Consider the following 27,013-nt stretch of genomic DNA (forward strand, 5'->3'; position numbering starts at 1 on the left):
CTCCGGAAAGACAGACAGCCATTGCTGGGTGCCGAAGCAGGGCGTAAAAGTTTCGATAAAACTTGTTATATGACAAACTCACACTTTTATTCATTGACATTTGGCAAAGAATTGCTTTTTCCTTTTGTAGAGGTTACTAATGAATAACATTATACAAGGATGGAGGTGTGCTGAAATGATTAGATTAATGATGTAGTGGTTTGGATATGGCCCGAGTGACATTCATTCAATACTTAAAATACTACAAAGTTCTCCATCCAGAAGATTTGCCTGTGTGGGAAGACTTCAAGTTATAGTTTTAGCTCTAACTCAAGAATTCAACAGAACTGGCCACAGACTTGGGAATAATGTTAGTTTGCTTAAGTGCTGGAACTGCAAATTCCAGAGCACAGCATGTATGTGAAATTTAGTGGAGGGCTGCCAGCGGGTCAGAGAAACACGTACAATTCGTTCCAAAAAGTTTTCATACTTGGATTATGAACCAAATACTCCTTATACAGCTTCACACGTTTTATTAGAGATTAAAGTCTATTTAATCAACATTAACTGTATCAATGAAACACACAGATCCGATTGGGATCATGTAGAACTAGGATTTGGCATTAAATACAATGTGAAGCATTAACAATATTGAAAGTGGAAGAACTGAAATATATAAGTCCCGTCATGTTAACTTGTATTAGTCAGCAGGTTAGTTCTGAGTTCACGGAGCTATTAAATGCAAAAAAATGATATAAACACTTCCACTGCAAAACAGCCAACACAGGAAACTTGGCAAGAAATTTCACCAACAAGCATGGTGAGACAGGTTAGATGGCTCTGGGTTTTATTGTGAGTAAAACTGAGGCATGTGATTTACTGCTTTTCGTGTGTAGTGAATCATAAGACTTGAAAACTGTCATCAAAAATGGATTTTTACTTCTCAAGAGAGCAATGTTTGGTGCTCAACATGTAAAGCCGTGACCGTATGAATTTATTTGGCACTGACAGGAAACTTCAGAAGACAGTAATATTTATTTTTTAATTTAAAGAAAAATTTAACTGGTTGTTAGCAAAAATTGTTAATATTTAAAAAATAATATTAACAAAAAATAATGAAGAAAAAAAATGACTTAAAAATTGCCTCCAGAATCCTCTCATGTTAGGTTGTTTTATCCAACTGGAACATTAATGAAAAGGATCTAAAATTCCTGTCAGAAATCCTGCCAATCTAGCTCAAGTTAGCTAGCAAGGACATTAATTTTTCAGAGAAACCCAGTCAGGTTAGCATTTGTTAGCCACCTGAAACATTTCTAAAAAAAGATCTAAAGTTTCTCAGAGAAACCCAGTCAGGTTAGCATGTTAGCCACCTGAAACATTTCTAAAAAAAGATCTAAAGTTTCTCAGAGAAACCCAGTCAGGTTAGCATGTTAGCGACCTGAAACATTTCTAAAAAAAGATCTAAAATTTCTCAGAGAAACCCAGTCAGGTTAGCATGTTAGCCACCTGAAACATTTCTAAAAAAAGATCTAAAGTTTCTGAGAGAAACCCAGTCAGGTTAGCACATGTTAGTCTGCAGAACGTTTATAAAAAAACAATCTGAAGATCTTCTCAGATGTCCTCTCAGATGTCATGTTGGCTATCTGGAATATTTATGAAAATGATTGATGTAAAGTTCTTCTCAGACGTCCTGTCAGGTTAGATCATTGTAAATAGCTGGAGCATTTGTAAAAAGGATCTAAAATCCCTCTCAGGAATTAATTAGCTTAGCTCAAATTAATCAAATAGAAATCATTAACCATCAAGGTCACAGAATTCCTGTCAAGTTAGCCTTCGCTTTAGCAAAAAAGATAGAGATACATTCAGAAGATTGATGTGGATTATGAATTTGATGTGAAAGTGCTTACAGACAAGTTAGTCATGGTGATCTTAGCCAGACGGGACATTTATTAATTAGATATAAAACTCTTCAGAAATCCTGACATGATGGCCAACATGCTAGTGACGAAATCTGTCCAACAAGCACCGCGAGCTAAAAGTTTTATTGAGAGTTTAATCGAGGCATATGATTAAATGCTTTTCCTGTGTAGTTACTCATGAAGCTTGTTGCTTGACATCACAAAGTGATTTTTGACAGCCTCATTTTGAAATAGCGATATAAAGTCCTGGAGTTCAAAACAAACGCCACAAAACACTGTAAACACTTGAACTGGCTCTAAAACAGTTCAGAACATATTACATGAATGTGTGTGTGAATTATTTAGTTACTTACTTCTTCGTTTTATGAAAATCAGAAAGTATTCATAAAAAGGAGGATTTTTTTTTTTTAATGTAACGCTAATAATCTGAATTTTGAGTGTTTAATGGTTAAAAGTGTTTAATTTTTTTGTTTTTGTCAAAATTTTGGATTTGGTAGCCAAATGAAAGGACTTATTCCTAACTGGAGGCTTCTTATATATTACATTTATGGCATTTAGCATTCTTGTATATTGGTACAGAGACGGTCAGTAACCTACTTAGTATTAATCAATCAGGAAGATTACAGATCTTACATTTTATTCAGATCTGTTCAGGTTTTCTTGCCGTTTTCATGTGTGTTCATGCAAGTAGGCTATTAGGTTTAGACCTACTGGATAAGAGCTGTTTATTTGTTGACATTTTATTTTAGCCAAAGCTTTGTGCAGCGTCGGTTGCTGCTGCGTGAACTCCTTGTGCATGATGTTGTATCAGGTTACTTCAGTGTTGCAGATGCTGTCCTTTATCCTCCAGTTTGCAGTCTGATTTGCTTTGCTTTCATTGCTTTATATCTGTTCATTAGCAAAGCATGTGGTATATGGTGTTATAAGATTTTTTTTATGGTTATAATTAAATGAGCATGGTATCACACACGCTAAATACATTCTACTAGTATCATTACAGATGTCTCCCAATCTCACCGTTTACATACATCAACGTAACAGCCGTCACGCTCGGAGGCAATCCCTGTCTGATGCCTAAAGAAATGCTCTTAACCTGCCGTCATCTGATACAATGGACATTTTGTTCCACTGTTTGCAAGCAAAGACAGTGCAAACAAAGTAGAAAGGAAGTCAAATCTTTCCTGTTTGCTCAGTGTTAGTTCTTTCTGCCTTCAAGCCTTTTGAATGGTTAACAGGAATCTAAAGAAAGTGTGTAAGCCTCCTATCTGTTCAACATTTAGTGCAGATATTGAAGAGCGTCTGTGAAATGAATATAAACCATTCGACTGATGGATCACAATCCCGTGTCAATAAATTAACAGTCACATAAAGATTACGCTGGTTAGATCTGGTTAGGTCTGATTAGACTTAATCCAAGAGGTGCAGGAATTGTTTAACTTCCATACAACCCAAAACTGATCGCACAGCACACAGAATACACTCCACACCGTACAGAGCTAACGACGGAAAAGTAAAGTTTAATGAGCACACCTACTGAAATAAAACATTTCTGAGACTTTTAATCTGTCGCAACTAAACACCAAGGTCGTTATAGGGTCATCGTGTCAAGATTTTATGAACAACTTCAATAATCAAGATCTAGTGGGAAAAAAAAAGTGGTGAAACTGGAGACTCCTTCTGAAACATTAACTAAATGTCTCTTTACAGAAAGTTTAAAGTTCAAACATATCAAAACAAATACGACGCATTTCACCTGTGGTCGATGTGGAAGTTTGCCGTAAGAATCCTGGTAAATGTTCAGTTTATGTTAGAAGGAGCACATTAACACAAAGCTGTGATTGACGGCACTGCTGTCTGAGCTGTTGTTACTCAAAACAGTCTAATCCACCAGAATCAGCATTAACAAAATCAACAGCTTTGTGGCAAAAAACAAATATAAATCAGTTACATCATCTGAACTCAAGACTTTAGTAAAAATCCAGCTAAAGGACCAGATGATGAACACCACGAATCATTTAAAAGATTCGATTCTTTAAAAGGAATCAAAAAATATATACTGGAGTCGAACTTTAGCTGTTTTGACTCCATTGAAGCAAAAAAATTTGGGACGAGCTGCAATTACAAAGGTTTGAGTAAAATTTATGTGGGTTTTATTTACTCATATTTACATACGATTTATATATGATAAGAGTACCTTAAGAGACATTAACTCGATTTTTACCTTCTTTAATGAAGCAAAACAGAGTTCTGGGTTCAAGCTTGACTTTTGTTGATTCGAATAAAAACAAACCTAATAAAAGTTCTTAAAATTACCCGAAATCTATTTTACTGGCGCTCGTGAACCGACTCACTCAAAGGAGTCGTCCCGCTAAAAGAGTCGGATTCAACTGCGAATCGTTTATCGGCTCCAACATTAAGCGTTGACTTAAAATCTCACGGTCACTAGATCCGTTCATTCCTGAAGCAGTGTGTAAACATCGTGGTGCAGAGAGAAAGAGAGAAAGTGCAGAATGTTGTGCGTTAACAACGTGATGTGAGTCTAAACACACACTGAACACGCAGTGCGCGTGCACTCGAACACGTGACCGACTTAAATGAAGACTAAAGAAACAAAGGCTGTGAGTTTAAACAACATTGTGCTGTGTTTCACTTTACAAAGGCTTAGATTTAACATTTAACTTCATATCATTTGCACATCATCTGTCCGCACACTCTCTCTCTCTCTCACACACACACACACACACACACACACACACACACACACACACACACACAGTTCAAATCTTAATCTGCAGTTTAAAATATAATCCTCACCCAAAAGTCCAATGTTCACTCACTGCTTTTACTCCCAAGATGTTCTGGAGATGAACAGACAATCTCTCAGCTGACTTTCTACACACACACACACACACACACACACACACAGAGCTTCCTCTAACTCCATCCCCTCCAGCACAAGCCACGCCCCTCGCCTGGAATTTTCCCTAACACAATGACTACGTGCAAAACCACAAGCTTTTCTTTATCAATAATTAAAATGCTGTCCAGTAAAAAAACACCATGTAACAAATGACTTAACACAACATCCTGATCATTCAGGCTACACACCACCACAGTCTGTGTATCGCTCTATTGAGGATTGAGCTTGAACTCAGGTTTAAAATCCGATAGTCGTCCTTTAGTACAAACTGATCAGAAATCGAAATAAATTCTAATTATAATAAATAAATAAAAACCTTCTGTGTGTCCTGTATCGTAGGGAAATAATCGAACGAGAGTATGACGTGATGAAGCTGAGTTGCTTTAAATACACTTCACCATGTCAAGGTTTATCTTTGTTAAATAACAAAAAGTTTTAAATGGGTTTATTATTAGCTTTAATTTACATTACGTGTCCGCCACATAAGGTGTGTTTGATTTAATGTAAAGCTGCACAGCTCTGGGTGGATTTTCTGTCTGGTGGCTATTATTCATTTCATTCACTCACTCATTCATCTTCTACCGCTTATCTGAACTACCTCGGGTCACGGGGAGCCTGTGCCTATCTCAGGCGTCATCGGGCATCAAGGCAGGATACACCCTGGATGGAGTGCCAACCCATCACAGGGCACACACACACTCATTCAATCACACACTACAGACAATTTTCCAGAGATGCCAATCAACCTACCATGCATGTCTTTGGACCGGGGGAGGAAACCGGAGTACCCGGAGGAAACCCCCGAGGAACGGGGAGAACATGCAAACTTCACACACACAAGGTGGAGGCGTGAGGCGAACGTGCTAACCACTAAGCCCTGGTGGCTATTAAATGTGTGTTTTTTTCTTTGCCTTAACAGTGAAAAGACTAAGATTATGCTTCTTGGTGCACCAACTACGCAAAGCTGTCAGTCAAGCTAACTCTTGATGGTTCAAATGTGGAGTTTCAAACAAAATTGAGGAATCTAGGGGTATTTTTTGATTCCAATTTAAAGGTGGGGTCTCCGTTGTTTGAAAAATGCTTTAGAAAACCGTGTCGGGCCACCAAACAAAACAAAAACAAAACTAAAGTGTAGCCAATGAGCAGAAAGGGGCGTGTCTTGTCGATATGGGCGGAGAGAGTGTTCAGTGCGCATGTGTGACATTAGCAGAAAGCGGTTTTAACATTGACATGGAGGATAAAAACAAAGAAAGAAAGAGAAGAAAGACTTACGATAAGGTAAGAAGTAGGACGTGTTAATATAGGATCAGCTTTCCAGCGCTGGAGAGAACTGAACGTCTTCTGTGTGAAACGGAGATAAACCTTTCACGGTACAACACACAGTACTACAAAAACACATTTGTATGACCAAAGTATTACTCAATGAGTTCATAAAAATATCCCCTCGGTCAGCTGCCCCGACAGGTTACGCCATAATACTTGTCTGGGTTATACTTGGGTTATACTTCTCTGGTGTATGTGTGGGCGGAGCTATCAAAACAGGGGTGGGACCCATTTGGGTTAGGGGCGTGTTTGTTTTGATGATTTCAAATGTCAACATTGTCTTCCAAACAACAGAGACCCCACCTTTAACGTTTGAGCCACATATCCAAAATACAGTTAAAACGTCTTTCTTCCATCTCAGAAATATTGCCAGATTACGTCCGATGCTGTCGTTTTGTGTTGCTGAGAGACCGATCAACACTTTTGTGTTTTCCCGTAGTGATTACTGTAATGCCTTGTTGGCTGGGGTGTCAAAAGCTTCCTTAAACAAATTGCAGGTAGTGCAAAATTCGGCTGCTAGAATTCTAACTAAAACAAAGTTAAGAGATCATATTACTCCCATTTTGGAGTCCTTCCACTGGCTCCCCGTTAGGTTTAGGGTCGATTACCTACAAGGCCTTACATGGGTTAGCTCCTCAATATTTGACTGAGCTTTTAATTCCTTATATTCCAACTCGCGACCTTCGTTCTTCTGAAACTGGTCTTTTACTGTAACTGTTCCCTTAACTCCTTTATGATCGACGGGAGATTGTGCTTTCTCTTCACTACCTCCAAAACTTTGGAATTCTTTACCAACTGAGATAAGGCAAGCAACATCTCTTGGCATTTTTAAATCTCAGCTTAAAACTAATTTGTTTAGGGTAGCTTTTAATTGACCAATTGTAAAATTACATTTACTGTAGTCAATTAAATTCTACCCTAAAAAAATGTAAATTATTTTTTTATTTGAGATGTACTTTTAAAGGTGCTATAGAAAATAAAGGTTATTATTATTATTATTATTATTATTCATTCATTCATTCATCTTCTACCGCTTACCCGAACTACCTCGGGTCACGGGGAGCCTGTGCCTATCTCAGGCGTCATCGGGCATCAAGGCAGGATACACCCTGGACGGAGTGCCAACCCATCACAGGGCACACACACACACACTCATTCACTCACACAATCACACACTACGGACAATTTTCCAGAGATGCCAACCTACCATGCATGTCTTTGGACCGGGGGAGGAAACCGGAGTACCCGGAGGAAACCCCCGAGGCACGGGGAGAACATGCAAACTCCACACACACAAGGTGGAGGCGGGAATCGAACCCCCAACCCTGGAGGTGTGAGGCGAACGTGCTAACCACTAAGCCACTGTGCCCCCTATTATTATTATTATTATTATTATTGTTTATTTTTGTTATCCAGAGGTAAAGAGTTCGACTCCAGCTGATGTGTTTGTGTAACGTGTAATGCGCTGTTACTCTCTACATGGCATGGATGGAGTTACTATCTTGTCCAGTCAATCACAGCACCACTAGCCAATCACGTGTGTCTGTGAGATCATGTATGTGGAAGAGGGCTGAAGACACTTTCCCCTGAGAATGAGCAGCGGTTTACAAACATGTTGTAATGTGTCTCAGGAACATGTAGGTGTTTACTACCACGTCCCATCTTTGACTATAAATACATGCAAGAAAATATTTTATTAGTTCATTACTTCAAGATCTTTTAAAGAATTAATGGATCGATGGCTATCTGATCGTCTCTGCCTCCAAATGCAAACAGATATTCTGACTGAAAAAGTGATAAAAACACTAAAAATCACTTTAAAAGCAGGAAAAAAGTATTAGTGATAATTAGTGGACATTATATTTTAGTTTCGAGAGAATTGGGGTTTTGATTGTTCACTGTGAGGAACACATGATGGACCAGGAAGCTGTGAACATGTTACACGAGTGTAAAATGTGATTATTATACAGCGTCAATAACATTTAGTCTCCTGCTATACTGTAAAGATTGGATCCTTTTTTCATGCAACAGTTCATACTAAAGACATTCATAACCGCTGTATCCTGATTATAGTCATGGCTGCATCTTATCCCATAATATACTGTACACTCACTGGACACTTTAATAGGAACACACGCAATCATGCAGATACTGGATGCTCTGTGGTGGTGAGTATTTTATAAATCTCTCCGTTTACACAGAATGGTGTGAAACACAAAAAACAGTGCAGTTGCTGAAGGTCAAAGAGGATGAATACACTGGTCTGACCTGACAGAAAGGTAGAATAAGTCAAATAATCAGCCTCGGTGAGCAGAATTAATCTCACACAACACACATACACACTCACACATACACACACATACACACTCACACATACACACACATACACACTCACACACACACACACACACTCACTCACACACACACACATACACATACACACACACCCACATACACACACACACACACATACAAACACACACTCACACACACACTCACATACACACATACACACACACATACACATACATACACACACACATACAGTACACACACACACTCACACACTCACACAGACCCACACTCACACACACATACATACACACACACAAAACACACACACATACAAACACACTCACACAACACACACATACAGACCCACACTCACACACACATACATACACACACACAACACACACATACACACACTCACACACACACATACACACACAACACACATACACACACTCACACTCTCACACGCACACATACACACACACACTCACACATACACTCACACACACATACAGTACACACACACTCACACAGACCCACACTCACACACGCATACATACACACACAAAACACACACATACACACACACTCACACAACACACACACAGACCCACACTCACATACACACACACACACACACACACACACACACACACACATTTAGGGCTTTGAGACTAAATTTAGTACAGAAAGAATTAGAAAAATCAAAAATAAAATAAATAAATAAATAAATACATAAATAGACCTGTTACCTTAAAACCACAAAAAACCGCTTTGTTCGCTATTAAAATAAAGAGTAAAGGTGACAGAGAGACTTTCCTACCTTATTTAGACAGCATGCAGTGTGTCGCTGTAACCAGTGTGTAAAGCTCTAAAGTTGTTGTGCACTAGACCACGCCCACTGAAGACACCCGCCCCTCTCTGAGCCAATGAAACGCCGCGCTGTGGCCACACCCCCAGGACGCGCACGCTGGATAAACAGAGCGCGTGATACAGCAGTGTGGCAGCACGTTGTGCGCGCGCGCACACACTGAACCTCTCTGTTCTCGGTGTAATTAGGTCTAAATAAAAATATTTACATCATCAAATTACTGTGTATTAATTTATATAAGGCACATAAACAGGTCAATAATAATACATAATAATACAGATGAACAGGTCAATACTGTATATAGTTTTTATTTTTAACTGGATCATTTCCAATACATTTATTTATTAATGAATAATTTGTATAAATAATTAGAATTAACATAATAACAAATTTTTGGAAACGTTCCAATGTGGCCATATAGTTGTTTGACCCTTTTGGCTTTTTAGTGGTTAGCACGTTCGCCTCACACCCCAGGGTTGGGGGTTCGATTCCCACCTCCACCTTGTGTGTGTGGAGTTTGCATGTTCTCCCCGTGCCTCTGGGGTTTCCTCCGGGTACTCCGGTTTCCTCCCCCGGTCCAAAGACATGCATGGTAGGTTGATTGGCATCTCTGGAAAATTGTCCGTAGTGTGTGATTGTGTGAGTGAATGAGAGTGTGTGTGTGTGTGTGCCCTGTGATGGGTTGGCACTCCGTCCAGGGTGTATCCTGCCTTGATGCCCGATGACACCTGAGATAGGCACAGGCTCCCCGTGACCCGAGGTAGTTCAGATAAGCGGTAGAAGATGAATGAATGAATGAATATTCAGTTCAGATGGAATTCCAGCTCAGACCAGTTCTGTGGTTCATGCAGCAAGGTTTCTATGGTTCCCCAGTTCCTAACCTGCCAATAAACCCAGTATGAAGCCAAGCTCATAACATGCAATAACAACTGTTATCACTGAACAAGTGTGCAGATTGTGTTTGTTCAGACATTGTGTGTAATCCCCCCCAGGTGTGTTAATTACTTGTAGTTGGGGGATCTGATGCTGGTTGAGGTGACCTTCATAATCTCTGACTGTATTTTCAGCTTGAATGAATGTGGGGTTTGGACTTTTTAAAAAAATAATGAAAATCTCACGGACACCTATTCAGTTATATCACTGTTGATATCGCCTGCTTATGATGCAACTTCCAAACAAACTACAGAGCCGAGCAACTTAATAACTTAAGAACAATTGCTTGAACTTTTCAACCTTCCAGATCGTTTACGTCAATCAAAAATGGACAGTAAATCCAACAACCAGTTGGTCTCATGCAAGAGGAATGTAGGAATTATGGACAATCAGTTGCACTACTTTTAATCTACCCCATCATTTTTCCACTAATATATGTACATATGTATATATATAACCTCAGTTTTTAGTCATGACCTTTGATACTCATTCATCCAGCACTTGTTTTCCTTTGCCATTGGCTCCAACAGTTTGGAAGCAAACAGTCATTTAGCAGTTTCGTAACGCACATCAGAGTGCCCACAAATGTGCCGGAGTTCTGACCAACAGAGGGATTGCGGCTCGAGAAGAATTTACAGCCGCCTGCCATGGAAGGGATTACCCTAGTCCTGCTGTGAGAAAGGGAAGGCAGAAGCGTCCAGACCGCAGTCCTCAGAACATACAGGCTCTAGCAAATTATAACATATTTGCACAAGAAAAGACGTGCCGTTTTAGGAGACCGAACAGGAAAATGTGGTATTTTGATGGAATACATAAATAACTCGTGGACAGAAAGGACATTTGGCCTGACTTGGATTCAACACCGTCCTTGAGGATGTTCCAGCCAGTCCATATTTCTGTTTTTTTTCCAGCTTCCACGATGCTTCAGCCAAGGAAACGAGGCTTCAAAAACAGGACGGCAGTTTTGCCTCCTATTCAAAGGGTTATTGGAGCAAGGATAGTCGCCAAAGAAAGAAAGCTAAAAATGGGATTAAAAAAGGGACATAAGCTGGCTGTACAAACGTTTGGCTACGTACAGTAAATTAACTAACATATAATGCATGAACACTGTTCTTGTTCCAGTCTACTTTAAGGAATCAATGAACGTGGACATGGTAGAAGATCACAAAAGCGTATGATCCCATATGAACACCCTAAATATGTGAATGTTGCATTTCTGGAATCACGTCCTGCCCATAAATCACCTTTCTGTCACTCAGCTTACCTGGAAGCTAATGATTTGTACCGGCTGGTAATCCTAAAAACTTTCCTACACTCATCCCAGGACTTTTCTTTACTGGCCACTTTTTTCTCCAGAGACATACAGTATGACATATCGAATGAATAATTTGAATAAAATTCTAATAAAAGACAACAGAACTCAGGAAAGAGAAAAAGGGGATGTAGACGGCAATCGAAACAGACTGAAAGTATGAGTCAGTGAGACCGGAATGAGCCGAGAATGCCAGTAACAGATCCATATGTGGCTTTTCTCCAGGTTTTGAGTCATGCAGGAGTAAGAACGCTAATGCAGAACTGAAATGGTTGTAAATCCACACAGACTGACATCTTAACCGGAGCAATTTGTAGACATTTAATCAATTGATTTAATTTACTGAGGATGGCATGACGGTTTTGCAGAATTTAATCCTTACTCATTGGTGAACCCTTTTTCTTTATAAATCAATAAAGGTTTGCAGATTACATTCCTACATTCAGTTTTCCTCCTGCTCTAAATATCTGGGTGTTGATTACAGCACTTTGAATATATTTACACAAAAAATCCCATAAAATTGACATGAGGTAAATGAACCAGCTAACAATGGAGAACATTTCGACTTTGCAGGATTTCTCACATCTAGCTTCACCCAGGCCTGTCGATTGTAACGAGGACGATATCCAAGACAGTGAGATGCCGTGTGTGTTTGACGAACCGTTAGCATCGCTAATGGTGGCACAATGGAGGGACACAGGTTCGTTACCAGGAGGCACTTAACAGGTCTGAATGGTAGGTAAAATGCAATTAATTATTCTTCCTGTCTGAAAGCTCGGACTGTTGAATCACATTCTGGATCAGTCTGAAACAGCTACATTTAGGCCATTCAAGTCCTCTAATAAGTGCCTGTCATGTAATTTGAGAAAACTCCAACCATTTTCTTATTGAACCATGCAACCGTTGGATAAAGTTATATATTGTCTGGGACGTTTACTACAAATGAGCTACAACTGTAGACCAAGACCCATCACTTAGGATGGTGCATAAACACTCTAAACATACACACTGCATTTAATACAGTAATCTATCTGTTACCACTGGATACCATCCGATGCACATCCATGACATTTCTGTATCCCCGTATCTGTTGCACCTTAAACATATTATATATATAATATATATATCGTCGCTGTCGGGCGGAAACCTCGTATGTCCTAATTTGGTCAATTTCATATTTTTTCACATATCGATGCTATTGGTCAGTCCCCACGTGGGTCTGTTATTTTTACAAGTTATTAACCAATCTAAAGTCTTGAAAATAGCTTGAGCACAAATCTCATAACTCCATTGGACACTTCAACTGTCCACCTCTTCCTCACTCCGTGGGAGAGCTTCACGGCATATTTCTCCTCAAGAAGAGTCGCAACGAATCAACACGTCTTCTGAGGTAAATGTCTTCAAAACACTGGGCTCAAAGAAAAAAAAATCTTGACCCCCGCTAGTTCTGGTGCTCGTCTGAGGACAGGAATTTAGCGCAAGACAATCCACTGCAACGCGGACTAAACCCTGTGTACTGCAGATAAGGTACGGCGTTTTTTTAATTTCCTGAAAAATAACGGTTTTGGAGATACGAGGATTCCGTCTGACAGCGACGATATATATATATTTATACATATACAGTATAAATATAAGTACATATTGTATATAATGTGTAGTGCTATTGTAAGTATGTCTAATAGTACACTGTGTGTACTGACTATGTATGAGCATATTGCACATTTGCACATTTTCACTTGTATGTAAATTGTTTCTTAATTTCTGGAGTTTCGCTCCGAAGAATTTCACTCACCAAGGCACATGTGCTGTGGTGATGTGACAGTAAAAGTGACTTGACTTGACTTAAAGAGAGGAACACAAGACTAACAAAGGACAGGTCATGTAAAAATCCCCCAGATGCGATGTCCTTAACACTGAAGCACAGATTTATGATAGCAGAACCGTGCACACGGTAACACACTTTGTTACTATTACTATAAATCAGATCTACTCAACAATAAGAACAGGATGTTCTGCATGAAGGAAGCAAAGCATACATTGCTGTGGGTCATCAAACTTTGAGTAGACAAGAGGCCACTGGGAGAGCCAGCGGAAAGCAATTTATCATAAGTGGTTCATAAACTTGTCCAAAAGAAGTCTCACTTCTACTCGTCCTGGTAGATTACGGTAAATATTTAAACATACTGTAAAACAAACTGATAAAGACTGAGATAATATTTGTTTAGACAACCTGCAGGCTTCAACAGAATGTGTTCATTTACAAAGACAGTTTGTCTACACTGAAAAGAAAGGCATTATGGGCTCAATTACTGCAAACACTGCAGGACTACAGCGTACTGCTGATTTAAAAAAATCCCACACGTCAGTATTCAGGCTTCAGACGGAACTACGGACTTAAACGGCGTTCGGTATTTCAGTGATGCAAGTGATATAATCACTTGATGTAATCACAATATGTCACAATGACATTTATAGTTAATGCTGTTAATATGATGTAAAGGATGGACGTTCGCTCAGACCTTAATCAGACACGCTGCTTATTTTGACGACATGATTTTTATAGATCAAATTAAAAAGAATGAAATTAAAAAGGAGCTGAAGCAGATTGCTACGTCAGCTTGTCCTCCAGACCAGGGGAGCATTCTGTTTACGAGGAAAATTAAAAGTATGTGATATAATATGGGAGCACGGTGCACATTCGCCTCACACCTCCAGGGTTGGGGGTTCGATTCCCATCTCCACCTTGTGTGTGTGGAGTTTGCATGTTCTCCCCGTGCCTCGGGGGTTTCCTCCGGGTACTCCGGTTTCCTCCCCCGGTCAAAAGACATGCATGGTAGGTTGATTGGCATCTCTGGAAAATTGTCCGTAGTGTGTGATTGTGTGAATGAATGAGAGTGTGTGTGTGTGTGTGTGTGTGTGTGTGCCCTGTGATGGGTTGGCACTCCGTCCAGGGTGTATCCTGCCTTGATGCCCGATGACGCCTGAGATAGGTGAGTGATATAATATCTTATAACCTGTTGCACACATTACGATTTCATCAGCTCGGATATTAAAATACAACTGAATTGAAATAAAAAAACGCAGTTTGTCCAGTCGGCATTTTCTATCCCCGAATCAGTAAATTAGTCACAGGGACATGATGTGATGATAAAAAAGCAGAATAAAGCTGTTTCAATGATTACAAAATGATTTATTGATTATTTCAGTGTAATCTGTCAAAAAATATTTGCAAAATTCATTTACAAAAGTTTTTACCCAAAACAATAAGTGGCATCTAATCAAAATGAATCAGATTTTTTTTAGAATTATGAACAGGTATAAAATATACAATTCTGCTCCATTAATCTTTATCCATAAGACCCCATGGATTTTAAAGTCAGACCTGTCGAGACCTTCTGTAGATCCGTCATGCGGTCCACTTTATATATAATCAAAATAAATGACGTATTAAATATATTTATGAGGTGTAATTCCTTTTCATTTCCTCTTTCTGATATCGACATGGCATAAATAAAACGTTTTCAAATAGCAGCATCGTGAAAAGGTATTAATCGGTACATAGAAAACTGATATCTGATCAAGTACGAGAAAATCTTTGCTACGTTAACGTGAACATTTTTATAATAACTGTTATACACAAACTACGATGCTTCGGGAAAAAAAAGAATTGTCATTATGACTAATCAGACTTCAGCACGTCACTGTGATTAGTATTAAATATGAAAAGCTATAAACAAATCAGATATAAAATAAAAAAAAAAAAAATCAAATCTGTCATTAAAATGAAATTTGAAAATCAGTTAAAACAGAAAAACTCCTTCAAAAATACTGATTGATGGATTAGGAAGTGTAAAGATTTATATGAAAGATCTACAGCATGTTGATGATTGGCACAGACTGAAAGCAGCACGCGACTACGAACAAAAATAAATAACCGTATTAGCGCAATAAACTTTAGCAAATGAGTTAGCATGCGAATGAACTTTTGGCTACGTGACAATTCGTCCAAATAAAAAGGAGAAGAGCTTCTAGGGCTCTTGAGAACTCGGAGCCGATGCCTGAATGGTGCCGAGTCTTCCGTTGACTTTAACTGTTTTTGTTGACGCTGGAACCTGAAAAAAAAAAAAAAGAAACACAAAAACATTTGTTGCTAAGAATTAGCATGAAAAATGCTGACATACTTTATGAATTCTGTTAATAAAGCTTTTATTAATCTGCATAAGTGAGTATCCCTAGTGAGAGAGTTACACTGCTTGCTATATAACACGTCGTAATTTTTGATATGTTTATGCAATAAGTCTCATAAAACCATTAAAGGTAAAGCTGTAACTGTAGGACAGACACTTGGTGCTTCTCTGGCAACATGAAGAGGGAAAAAATACAGTGCTGGGGGGAAGTCGTGGCCTAATGGTTAGAGAGTTTGACTCCTAACCCTAAGGTTGTGGGTTCGAGTCTCAGGCCGGCAATACCACGACTGAGGTGCCTTTGAGCAAGGCTCCGAACCCCCCCAACTGCTCCCTGGGCACCGCAGCATAAATGGCTGCCCACTGCTCCGGGTGTGTGTTCACGGTGTGTGTGTGTGTTCACTGCTGTGTGTGTGTGCACTTTGGATGGGTTAAACGCAGAGAACAGTGTATGGGTCACCGTACTTAGCCGTATGTCACGTCATTATGTCACAATGAAACAGTGCAACTTTTGACTTCAAACCAGCATCAATTCTTACACTTCCACACCAGCTGTACGATTAACCAGTTCGATCAAACAGTCGCTAATGGTATCAGTTTCATATGTAAGTTAAATAGTGAAATATTCCTAGAAATATGTTTAATAATAGGATAATTTTGCTATAATAGGAAATGCTAGCTGAATCTGACTAGATTTTAGTTACGTGCTATTTGTCCTTTTTGGCACTGATTATTGTTCTGTGTTTGATTTATAAATGAGCTGAAACAGGAATTTACGCCCTTTTCTAGTCGTATTAGTGATACTGCCACTTGAGCTATGCTTCAGATTCTTACTTTCCGAAGGCGTTCGGCCGCAGCGCCGGAGCGGATGGCCTCCAACATCGCCTCTCGAGCAGACTCTGGGGTTCCCCCTGCAGGCAGCACTACAGCTGGCTTAGAGAAGGACAAGGTAGGAGGAGGAGGAGGTGGTATAAAGGGTGGTGGTGGTGGTGTAAAGGTTGGTGGTGGTGGTGGTATAAAGGGTGGTGGTGGTGGTATAAAGCTTGGTGGTGGTGGTGTAATAGTTGGTGGATATGTGACGGCAGGAGGAGTTGTAGGTCTCTGGTTGATCCGGTTCTCCTCAGACCTCCTGAACTGCTCCAGCTCCGCGGCGGCTGAGGAGATCGTCTGGAAGTTACAGTGAACAGATAAGAATTTTGTCTAACGGAATTTTGGACGAGTAAATTCATTAAACTCGCCTTCTTGAGTCTCGACGAACTCTTTTGGGACCTGATGGCCGACAGGAGGGCAGAACGTTCGTTTTCAGGCTCTGTGTGTGACTGCTTCTTCATGGTCCCGGATGAGTCGGATACCTGGATGCAGAAAAGGGAAGCTGTGAAAACCTTTTTTTCCCCCGCATTGAACAAATGTATTATATCTTAGGCTTTAATATGATATTTAGGATATTGTTTCGATTCTACACTAATTTATTCACTACATTTTTACTTTATTTACCAAACTGAAATAAAAACTTGGTCTTCTTTATCACAACCCAACAAAGAAAGCACACAGCTGGATAATGCACTTTATTTCAAATCATTTAGCTCACATTATAAAGCACAACCCTAGAAAGTGTTCGGGAAAACAAACACAGCTAAATAATGTCACCCCAAACTGAATAACACTTTCACTACATTTCTCATTATCAGTTTTAACAAGACTCACATTTGGTCTGAGGAAAAAAACCCAGCATACTGATGAGTGCCTATATTAAATTATATCGTCGCTGTCGGGCGGAAACCTCGTATGTCCAAATTTGGTCAATTTCATATTTTTTCACATATCGATGCTATTGGTCAGTCCCCACGTGGGTCTGTTATTTTTACAAGTTATTAACCAATCTAAAGTCTTGAAAATAGCTTGAGCACAAATCTCATAACTCCATTGGACACTTCAACTGTCCACCTCTTCCTCACTCCGTGTGAGAGCTTCACGGCATATTTCTCCTCAAGAAGAGTCGCAACGAATCAACACGTCTTCTGAGGTAAATGTCTTCAAAACACTGGGCTCAAAGAAAAAAAAATCTTGACCCCCGCTAGTTCTGGTGCTCGTCTGAGGACAGGAATTTAGCGCAAGACAATCCACTGTAACGCGGACTAAACCCTGTGCACTGCAGATAAGGTACGGCGTTTTTTTAATTTCCTGAAAAATAACGGTTTTGGAGATACGAGGATTCTGTCTGACAGCGATGATATTTATTATTTTTCGATGCTAGATACTTTTGGACAGAACCTGCAATGAGGAATATGTGTGAAAGTTGTGAAAGTAATGAACTGTTTTCTCAGTTAATAATTAAGTGTATATTTATTTTCTTAGCAACCGCATTTAAAGCAATTACGAGCTGAAATAAACTTGTCGTCTCTTATTGCATAATCGACCAAAGGGAATGAAAAATGTTATTTCCTGTTTTGGATACTTCACCTTTCGGAGACGTTCCATTCCATTTCCTGATTGAATTGACTCCATGAGTGAACTGTGAAGAGAAGTGTCCTTCTCCACCAACTTTGGGACAACAGGCTTAAACTTTTTGACTGGCCCAAATGGACTTGGCTGGAGAAAAAGACTGTGCAGCTCCGGTTTCTTTGCTACTGCAGGACGGGGAGCTTCTACTGTACTGTTTAGAGGCAAATAGTTTTCAGGGGCCTTTTTAATAGATATCTTCTCTTTAGTCGGAGACTGAGTGGGTTCAGAGCAGGTAGAAATCTGTGTTAGCTGTTGAGGCTGGCTATTTCCTGGGATGGAATTCAGAGCTTTAGTGCTCGATACATTTGTACAAATGATTTGCGCTTCCTTTGAGACTTCCTGTTTCTTTGCAGGGTAACTCGGGTTAGGTTTGGCAGCAGCAAGGAAAGGCACAGAGTTTTCCTTTAGGGTTAAAGCCTTATGGTGTGATTCTGCTTGCATGGGTCTTGGGTCATTCTTGAAGGCTGGGCTGCTTAATTGTAAGTGTCCATCAGCCGTCGACACAGGAAGCTCCTGAACTCCATCTACCTTGCTTGAGACGTTCCCTGTGTACTTAGTAATAGCTGAAGCCACATAACGACTTGATGTTCTTCTGGAAGGTTTAAGGAAAGTTAGGTTCTTCCTGTGTTCTGAGAAAAAGATATTTTCAGCAGGATCTGAAACAGCAAGCTTTTTCATCACTGCTGATGCGAGGTTAGGGCTTGGCCCATTGACCTGCTTTGGTAGTTCGGTAACACTTTCTTTTTCTGCAGGTTGCGACGGCACTGCTACAGGTAACGGTTTCGGGGTGTCAGTGTCTCCAGTCCTTATAGAAGCTCTGTTATAGGCAGTAGGTGCTGAATCATCCTTGCTAGCTGAGCTCCAGAAGGCCTTAGCTTTGTCCAGGAGTGGAGAATCTCGGTCATCACTTGCCTCGTCAAGGCGATCAGATTTGCCCTGAGTGTCTCTCGGAGTGACCATGTTGCCCAACTCATCGATTTTTATGGCACCTAAACGCAAGGAACCTTTTGACTTGTGATTTTGGGAGCCGACCGGTTTGGTAGGGACAATGGTAAAAGTCTTCAAGCCAAATTTAGACACTGTGTTCTGGCTGATCATGTTTTGTGTTTTAACAGATGAGGATCTGTCCATTTTGGTGTTTTCCTTGTGATGACTCTGTACTGTTGATGCAGGCCGAAGTCTGCTTTCAGGAACATTCTGTGCGCTCTGAGTTACAGAAGTCATTGCAGGACTTCGAGACGTTTCGGGCAGCTTCTGTTTATCCGGTTCGACTTTACCTTTAATCCCAGGGCTTGTAGTGACCTTCTCTGTTTGCTTATTCTTTTCACCTGACTGAATCAGATCTGCTTTGGACGGACTTGCTTTCTGTGACATGCGAGCATTGTTGTTTTGGTTCTGAAGATCTGTGATTTGCTTGTATGAGCCATCTTGTTTGTTCTGGTTACTGTGTTCAGCCTCATTAGCACTTAATCCCATTGGACTGTCATCAATGACTTCATCGATGGCTGTCACTGGAACATCCAAATCCACCACAGACACGGGGATCTCCTCATCCATGTACACAGACTGATTAACTTCTAATCAATGGGAAAGAGAGTTTAAGTGTATATTAGCTATTGAGTAAAAGCCAGGGCATTAATGCTAGACCTTTTCCCCAGTCACACGGATTCAAAATTCAAGATGCAGTACATACATGAACTCCTGGATAGTCTACAGTAGCTAGAGTGCCTTGCAAAAGTGTTCATACCCACTGAACTTTTCCACATTTTGACACGTTACAACCACAAAGAAAAATGTGTTTTATTGGGATTTTATTAAATAGACCGAAAGAAAGTGGCACATAATTGTGAAGTGGAATGAAAACAGCTGTTCTGTGAAGCCCTCAGAAGTGTATTAGAGAACATTAGTGAACAAACAGCATCATGAAGACCAAAGAACACAACAGACAGATCAGGGATAAAGTTGTGGAGAAGTTTAAAGCAGGTTTATGATTATAAATTAATATCCCAAGCCTTGAACATCTCACGGAGCATGATGTACGATCCATCATCCTGAAATGGAAAGAGTACGGCACGACTGCAAGCCTACCAAGACACAGACGTCCACCTAAACTGAGGCCGTGTGAGGAGAGCATTAATCAGAGAAGCAGCCAAGAGGCCCATGGTAACTCTGGAGGAGCTGCAGAGATCCACAGCTCAGGTGGTAGAATCTGTCCACAGGACAACTATTAGTCGTGCACTCCACAAATCTGCTCTGTATGGAAGAGCGGCAAGAAGAAAGCCATTGTTGAAAGAAAGCCATAAGAAATCCCGTTTGCAGTTTGCGACAAGCCGTGTGGGGGGTGGGGGGACAGCAAGCATGTGGGAGAAGGTGCTCTGGGCAAATGAGACCAAAATTGAACTTTTTGACCAAAATTCCAAACGTTATGTGTGGCAGAAACCTAACACTGCACATCACCCTGAACACACCTCCTCACCATGAAACATGGTGGTGGCAGCATCATGTTGTGGGGATGCTTTTCTTCAGCAGGGAAGCTGGTCAGAGATGATGGGAAGATGATGTGCACACCACACACCACAGATATTTATTTGTAAAAAACCATTTGGACACCATTTATCATTTTCCTTCCACTTCACAATTATGTGCCACATTGTGTTGGTCTATCACATTCATTCATTCATTCATTCATCTTCTACCACTTATCTGAACTACCTCAGGTCACGGGGAGCCTGTGCCTATTCAGTGGGTATAAATACTTTTGCAACACACTGCATCTATTGCTTTTTAAATGAAAAAAGAAGTTAATTAAATGTGTTTATATATAAAATTACACGTACCATCTGTTAGGTTTGCATCCAAATCAGCCAAGGTTAAATGGATCTGGTTTGTGATCTCAGTGTCATTTCTCTTGACTGATTGGTCCCCAGATTGCATGTTCCCACTGCTTACACAGAGATCACCATGGTTACTGATAATGATAGCAATTCACTACAATAATTAGTTAGTGAGACCAGACATCAAAAAATAATGAATGAGGTGAAAGTAAAAGCACCATTTCCTTCTGCACTACTTTCAGGATGTGAGAAAAAAACCCATCTTGAATTATTTTAATGCTCATATTTGATCATTTTTTTTGCCCCCAGTTAAAATGACACATCTTTCACCACCTACTGAATCTACAACCTTTTTTTAATATGCCTAAGCTAGAAAAATAGCTCTTTCCTGGAAGACTGAAATAACGTTTTCCTGGAAGACTTGGACATGTGTGAAGTTTTAGGTTAACGCTGCAAGCACAGGCAGCTCCTGCTCTCAGATCCATTAGCGCTTCTGGCTCTTCAGAAAGCAGTGGCTCGGGGGAAAAAAGCCAGACTGCACAGACGGCCTTGCAGAACACAAGCCAGGTTGTGCTTATCTCCACTTAATGTGGGAGATCTCCAGCTGGTCCCAAAGGACAAGGACCTATGCAGTGTTTACAAAAGATTAAATAGGAATATAATATTCGATGCCAAATGGAATGGTATGTTGTCTATGACTGGATCCAACTGCAAGGTTTATATTAATGTACTTGATTTATCCCTTTTTACCACGACACTGCCCTTGAAACTGGTTCATGGGACATCGAGATAAAAAAAAACAAAACTAATTTCTGTGTCATTTTATACTGAGCTACTTGTTCCTTGAGGAAAAAAAATGGTGTAAAAGCTTGGAACAGAGCCGAGCAAAATTATTCGCACCCTGTGATCTGAGTTCTGTTATCAGATTCAAGACACACAAACATCTAGAACTTAACATAAAACCGGCTTCCTGATTTAGGAATCAATGTGATTATGAGGTACCTTTGGTGCGAGCCCCATGTTGCGCAGCCCTCGTCACTGTCGCACTCTTCCTGAGGTTGGGTGGGGCTCAGAGAGTGATAAGGGCCCAGAGAGACAGTATCCTCAGGGGAGGTACTCGGAGAGTCAGCCATGCCCTCAGACGCCGCGTAACCTTGATCGGCCAAGCTCTCACTGCTACACATGGACACCGTCTCGGCTTCCTGCTCCGCTGCATGCAGCCAGACTGGGGTACAATGGACAACTGTTTTTATTTATCCTTGTCAAACCTCAAACCAAACCAGATTTACACTGTATAATATTTAAATTGCTACTATTATATTGCTAAATATCGGTCCAACAGCAACATGCAGTGTACACCTGACTTAAGAGGGGATGCACTTATTTCCAGGGATTTCAGAACAGCGTAACAGATATTGCGTCATCGAGTAGGCGTGGCCTATTTGATAATCTAACCCTAAACCTAACCCTAACCGTAGTTTTGGGTTGTTTATTTGTTTTCTGAAATAAATCTACCTGTATGACTGTTTTGTCCTTCGTAGGCATGCTCCCTTTTTTTTTTTTTTTTTGAAAGAGGGCGTTTTTCCAAGACCTCCGGAAACACGCCCACTTTACGTCGTGGTAACGAAACCCCTGGAATTTAGCGAATGCCGACTTAAGAGCGTGCCAGTTGTAGGCGTGTGTTTATCATTGGTTAGAAAATACACAGTCACCTTCAACATGCAGAATATTTCCTGAATTATTATCAACATTTTGGCTGACTTTCGATACACAACTCTCAAGGTTTTGGGTAAATACTGCCAGAAATGATCCAAAGACTTACGTTTTAGATATCTAACCAAAATAACGTGCTAGCTTGGGTTTCAAAACAAGAATCAATCCTGTTAAAAAAGCACAACTAAGAAGGTCAATTGCATGTTAAAGACAAGAGCTACCAGGATGTTTTTTTTAAAATAAAGATCGCTGGGATTTGAGTTTGTTAAAATATCGCAGAATAAAAAGAAAGAGATGTTAATCTATAGCTTACACCTATAGTTATTTTGGGCTAAATAAATGACCTGTGAACTATTAGTGTGTTTAAGTCATGTTGAAAAGATGGAATTACGAGCTGGAAACTAGATTAGGGGCATATCAGCAAGAAACATCTGTAGTTTTAGTAGATAGCAAATTAGTTCAAGTTGATTTAAAAAAATTGGGTTTAGTTTATGTGGAAAGTTATTGGAATAAAAGTTTACCCGATTTTATTTAAAGTTGAAGGTTTAGCGAGGTTTAGAGGAGACACAAGGAAACTATGTTCCACTCTCTAAGCTGTGACACAGCCTCAGCATTAACAGTAGGTCTTGTCTGGATCAGATCTATTTCTTCAAGGAGTTACAGTATGGTAGCGCTAATCCATTTAGAGCTGTCAAAAGCAGGACATTATAGACAAGGTCAAAGACAATACAGCCTGAATAAGACATTCTGTTCCTGGTAAAGACTTGAGGTTAAAGAACGAGTGGCACGTTTAAGACTATCACGTTGCATTCTCAAACTATCTGAAGGAACGCATTAAGGTACAGAGCTTGTTGTACCCGATGGGACAAAACTGAAAGATAATCTACACTGAAAAAAAGATGCTGTCAATCATCATTTGAGTAATATTTTAAGGACATGTGATTTCATTGCTTACACTGAACTTCATTTAAACATGTTGCCTAACAACTAGATTGAACGATGTAGAGTCGGTGCGATCAATTCACACAGCGTTAATGTAAACCGGTTACATTGTCAAATTTTGCCAGAACGTCGGCGCCGATGTTGATGTTGCTGTCGTTGGATCGATTCTCAGCTCAGCTGCACGTTTGACGTACGATTTTATTCTGTGCTATGAACGTACACGCTGAAAACATGCCGCATTCAAACAAATATCATGTGAAAGCAGACACAGGTCGAAAGCTTCAGTTAATGTTCACATCAAACATCAAAATGAGGGAAAAATATAATCTTACTGACTTTTTCTAGAGGTTACACAGAATGGTGAAAAAAAACCAATAAACATCCATTGAGCTGCAGTTCTGTGGAAGGAAAAGGCCTTTCTGAAGATAAAAGAGAACGACTAGTTTTTCAGTAATTCAGGTCACAAACTGCACGATTAGATTTTTGGAAAAATCTGTCTGAAAAATCTGAAATTCTGCTGCGAAATGCGTTTGTTTGGTCAGAGTTTGTTGTTGATGGTATGACTCCATTGGGCCTAACTGTCTGGTGTTAACATAGTGTGATGGCACGAGGAAGGTTGTAATACAGTATCAGTTGATCTCAGTCTCAGTTACTCATCTTACAGTATAATGGCTTCTTCACAGGAAGCACAAATTTTCACAAACTAGTTCCAAGAACAAGACAACGATGTCATTTGGTGTACTGTAATCTGATGTGGGATGAGATAGAATGGGAGATTCGCAGTATGAACCTGCAGCTGATGAACCTGCAGTAATGTACTGTATGTGGACCAGAATCTTAAAGGAATGTTTCAAAAACGTTTGGGAATAATAGATTTACATGTCATTATGTCCCGAGGCTGTTCTGAGCAAAAACGAGGGTCGTACCCAGTATTATTATTATTTCTTATATCTTTTTTTTTTTTTTTATCAGAATCTTGATGTTTTGATGAACCAAAAGACTAAATGTTGGTTGGACTAAAGGGACTGAAACCATTCCTTCATAGTTCTTAAGCATATTTAGAGCAAAGTTGTTGTGACTATACACTTCGATACTGAACCTCCTGAACCTTGGCTTCTATACCAGGGCCAAATGGTCTGAAACCCATGGACTGAAGCCAAACTAAACAAATTACACACACACACACACTCCCTCTCTGCTCGTATTGTGTTAACATGCCTGACTGCACTGGCATTATCTTATATCTTTCTTTCTTTACCTTTACCAGCCTCCTTTTTCTCAAGCTTTCTAGCTCAGTCAATCTGTCCTGACAAAACAGCCTCTCGCTCCTGCTGCTTCCTTCCGATTTCAGCATACACACACTTCCACACCCACAGTTATCTAAACCAAAAACATCAAGCTAAAAGTGAGATGAAATCTAATTCTGCTTTAATTTGTGATGTGAAAGTCTGAGCTGTTTGAACCAACCACTGGGTAACCTTGGGTCATGTGGGTGAGCCGAAGAGGTGTATGTGCCGTAGTGCTCCGGTTCCTGGACACATAATGAGTCACATGCTGTTTCCCAACCGTTTCCCAGCAGAGCTCTTAAAACATGGCAGCTGCGACCACAGATCTCTCTTCCATACACACACACACACACACACGAGACACAGCACTCGCCAAGCACATGATCGCAGACTCAATTTCTTATGCGCGCAAACAATGCTGATTTAGAACCACAATTGGACGAGTCGTTACATTTCCACACCACAGCAAAACACGCTTGTGCAAATTTAGGATGCATGGTGGCAGTGTCTCAACACTCCACCACCAAAACAACTGTTTACTTCCAAAGAGGACCACTTCACTCTCTGGCCTGTTGCTTCTCATCCGAATGTAACTGCTAGTTATAGACCATGTCAAGAAAAATCACACTGGGTATAACTAGCATATATCACACTGGGTATAACTAGTATATATCACACTGGGTATAACTAGCACATCTCACACTAGGTATAACTAGCATGTATCACACTGGGTATAACTAGCATATATCACACTGGGTATAACTAGCATATATCACACTGGGTATAACTAGCATATATCACACTGGGTATAACTAGCATATATCACACTGGGTATAACTAGCATATATCACACTGGGTATAACTAGCATATATCACACTGGGTATAACTAGTATATATCACACTAGGTATAACTAGTATATATCACACTGGGTATAACTAGTATATATACACTGGGTATAACTAGTATATATCACACTGGGTATAACTAGCATATATCACACTGGGTATAACTAGTATATATCACACTGGGTATAACTAGCAGTTAATTATTTGTTTTAGTTCCAAAAATGTGGACAAATTTATGATTTTTACAAGGAGCAACGATCTTAACTGAAAATGTCACTACAGACGTTGACCTCATTAAAACTCTTGCTCTTGCTATAACCCCGATTTCGAGCAAGTGTTCACCTGTCCATGAAACCGGGTTAATGCAATTCGCCAAAGAAATGATGTCAATCTAACAATAGGAACAACTCGTCTGACATGAGAATGATGTCTCATTTTTGGGCTCGAATGTTAATCCGATGTGTTGAAAGATAGGTTTTCTCAACATTTCAACATTTCGTGGCTTTCCAACAGGCACGACAGGAGGAGCAGGTTGTGAGGCTGATAATACAGAGCAGTCAGGAGGAGTCTAGATTCATGGATGTGCATTCAGACATTTAATAAACACATTAATTGACAACACAATCATGTCTTTGTCCTGTAAGTAATAAGGCACTTACAGTATTCTGTCAAACTCACAATACTGACTTTTGGCTGATGGGAAAACAAAACAAAACACATTGCTCATGCAAACAGAACAAACTCTTCGAAATCGATCGATACGAACATCCTAACCGGAGACGTCTGATATGACAGACGATTGATTCGACTGTGCTTTTGAGACTCGGTCTCCTGATCTCCTGATCCTGGTCTTTGGTAACCGGATCCAAAATGACTCAACCTTTGTAATCAGCTATGATCTTGTATAAAAAACAACAAAAGAAAAACAAAAAAAAAAACAGTTCAATATTTTATGAACTTGTAACTTAAAGACAAACCGAGTTGAATAATCAAACGTTAAATATAATGGATTTTCATGCAAAAATTTACATTAAAACCCTATTAAATAGTCTCATTTCATTCATAAAGCAAAAAAGCAAAAAAAAAAAACAAAAAAAACAAAAACACAATGGAATTAAAAAGTTAATAAAATTGTCTGTTCAGTGTAATTTAC

At 39.8% G+C, this 27,013-nt stretch overlaps 2 protein-coding genes across 17 annotated transcripts in view; both read right to left on the reverse strand.

The window, feature by feature from the left end:
• grb10b (growth factor receptor-bound protein 10b) overlaps positions 1-9,314 on the reverse strand; it is a 64,701-nt gene extending 55,387 nt beyond the window's left edge. For 4 of the 7 annotated variants that reach the window (XM_060871200.1, XM_060871195.1, XM_060871199.1 and 1 more), the window contains exon 1: positions 4,713-4,840. The gene's annotated coding sequence lies outside the window, so the exon portion shown is untranslated. Of the gene's footprint in view, positions 1-4,119; positions 4,145-4,712; positions 4,841-9,259 lie in introns of those variants that run through there. The other 3 variants (XM_060871196.1, XM_060871192.1, XM_060871194.1) reach the window with 2 other exon arrangements.
• A 5,419-nt stretch (positions 9,315-14,733) lies between these two features.
• The window catches only part of cobl (cordon-bleu WH2 repeat protein), a 68,169-nt gene continuing 55,889 nt past the window's right edge, over positions 14,734-27,013 (reverse strand). For 6 of the 10 annotated variants that reach the window (XM_060871205.1, XM_060871207.1, XM_060871204.1 and 3 more), the window contains 6 exons: positions 22,075-22,297; positions 21,076-21,182; positions 18,197-19,815; positions 16,975-17,088; positions 16,571-16,903; positions 14,734-15,664 (listed from right to left, as the gene is read on the reverse strand). In XM_060871205.1, the coding sequence (XP_060727188.1) occupies positions 15,581-15,664; positions 16,571-16,903; positions 16,975-17,088; positions 18,197-19,815; positions 21,076-21,182; positions 22,075-22,297 (2,480 nt within the window). In that variant the 3' untranslated portion in view covers positions 14,734-15,580. The remainder of the gene's footprint in view (positions 15,665-16,570; positions 16,904-16,974; positions 17,089-18,196; positions 19,816-21,075; positions 21,183-22,074; positions 22,298-27,013) is intronic. The other 4 variants (XM_060871210.1, XM_060871206.1, XM_060871203.1 and 1 more) reach the window with 3 other exon arrangements.

Source organism: Tachysurus vachellii, chromosome 5 (genome assembly GCF_030014155.1).
Source record: "Tachysurus vachellii isolate PV-2020 chromosome 5, HZAU_Pvac_v1, whole genome shotgun sequence".
Classification (NCBI taxonomy): Eukaryota; Metazoa; Chordata; class Actinopteri; order Siluriformes; family Bagridae; genus Tachysurus; species Tachysurus vachellii.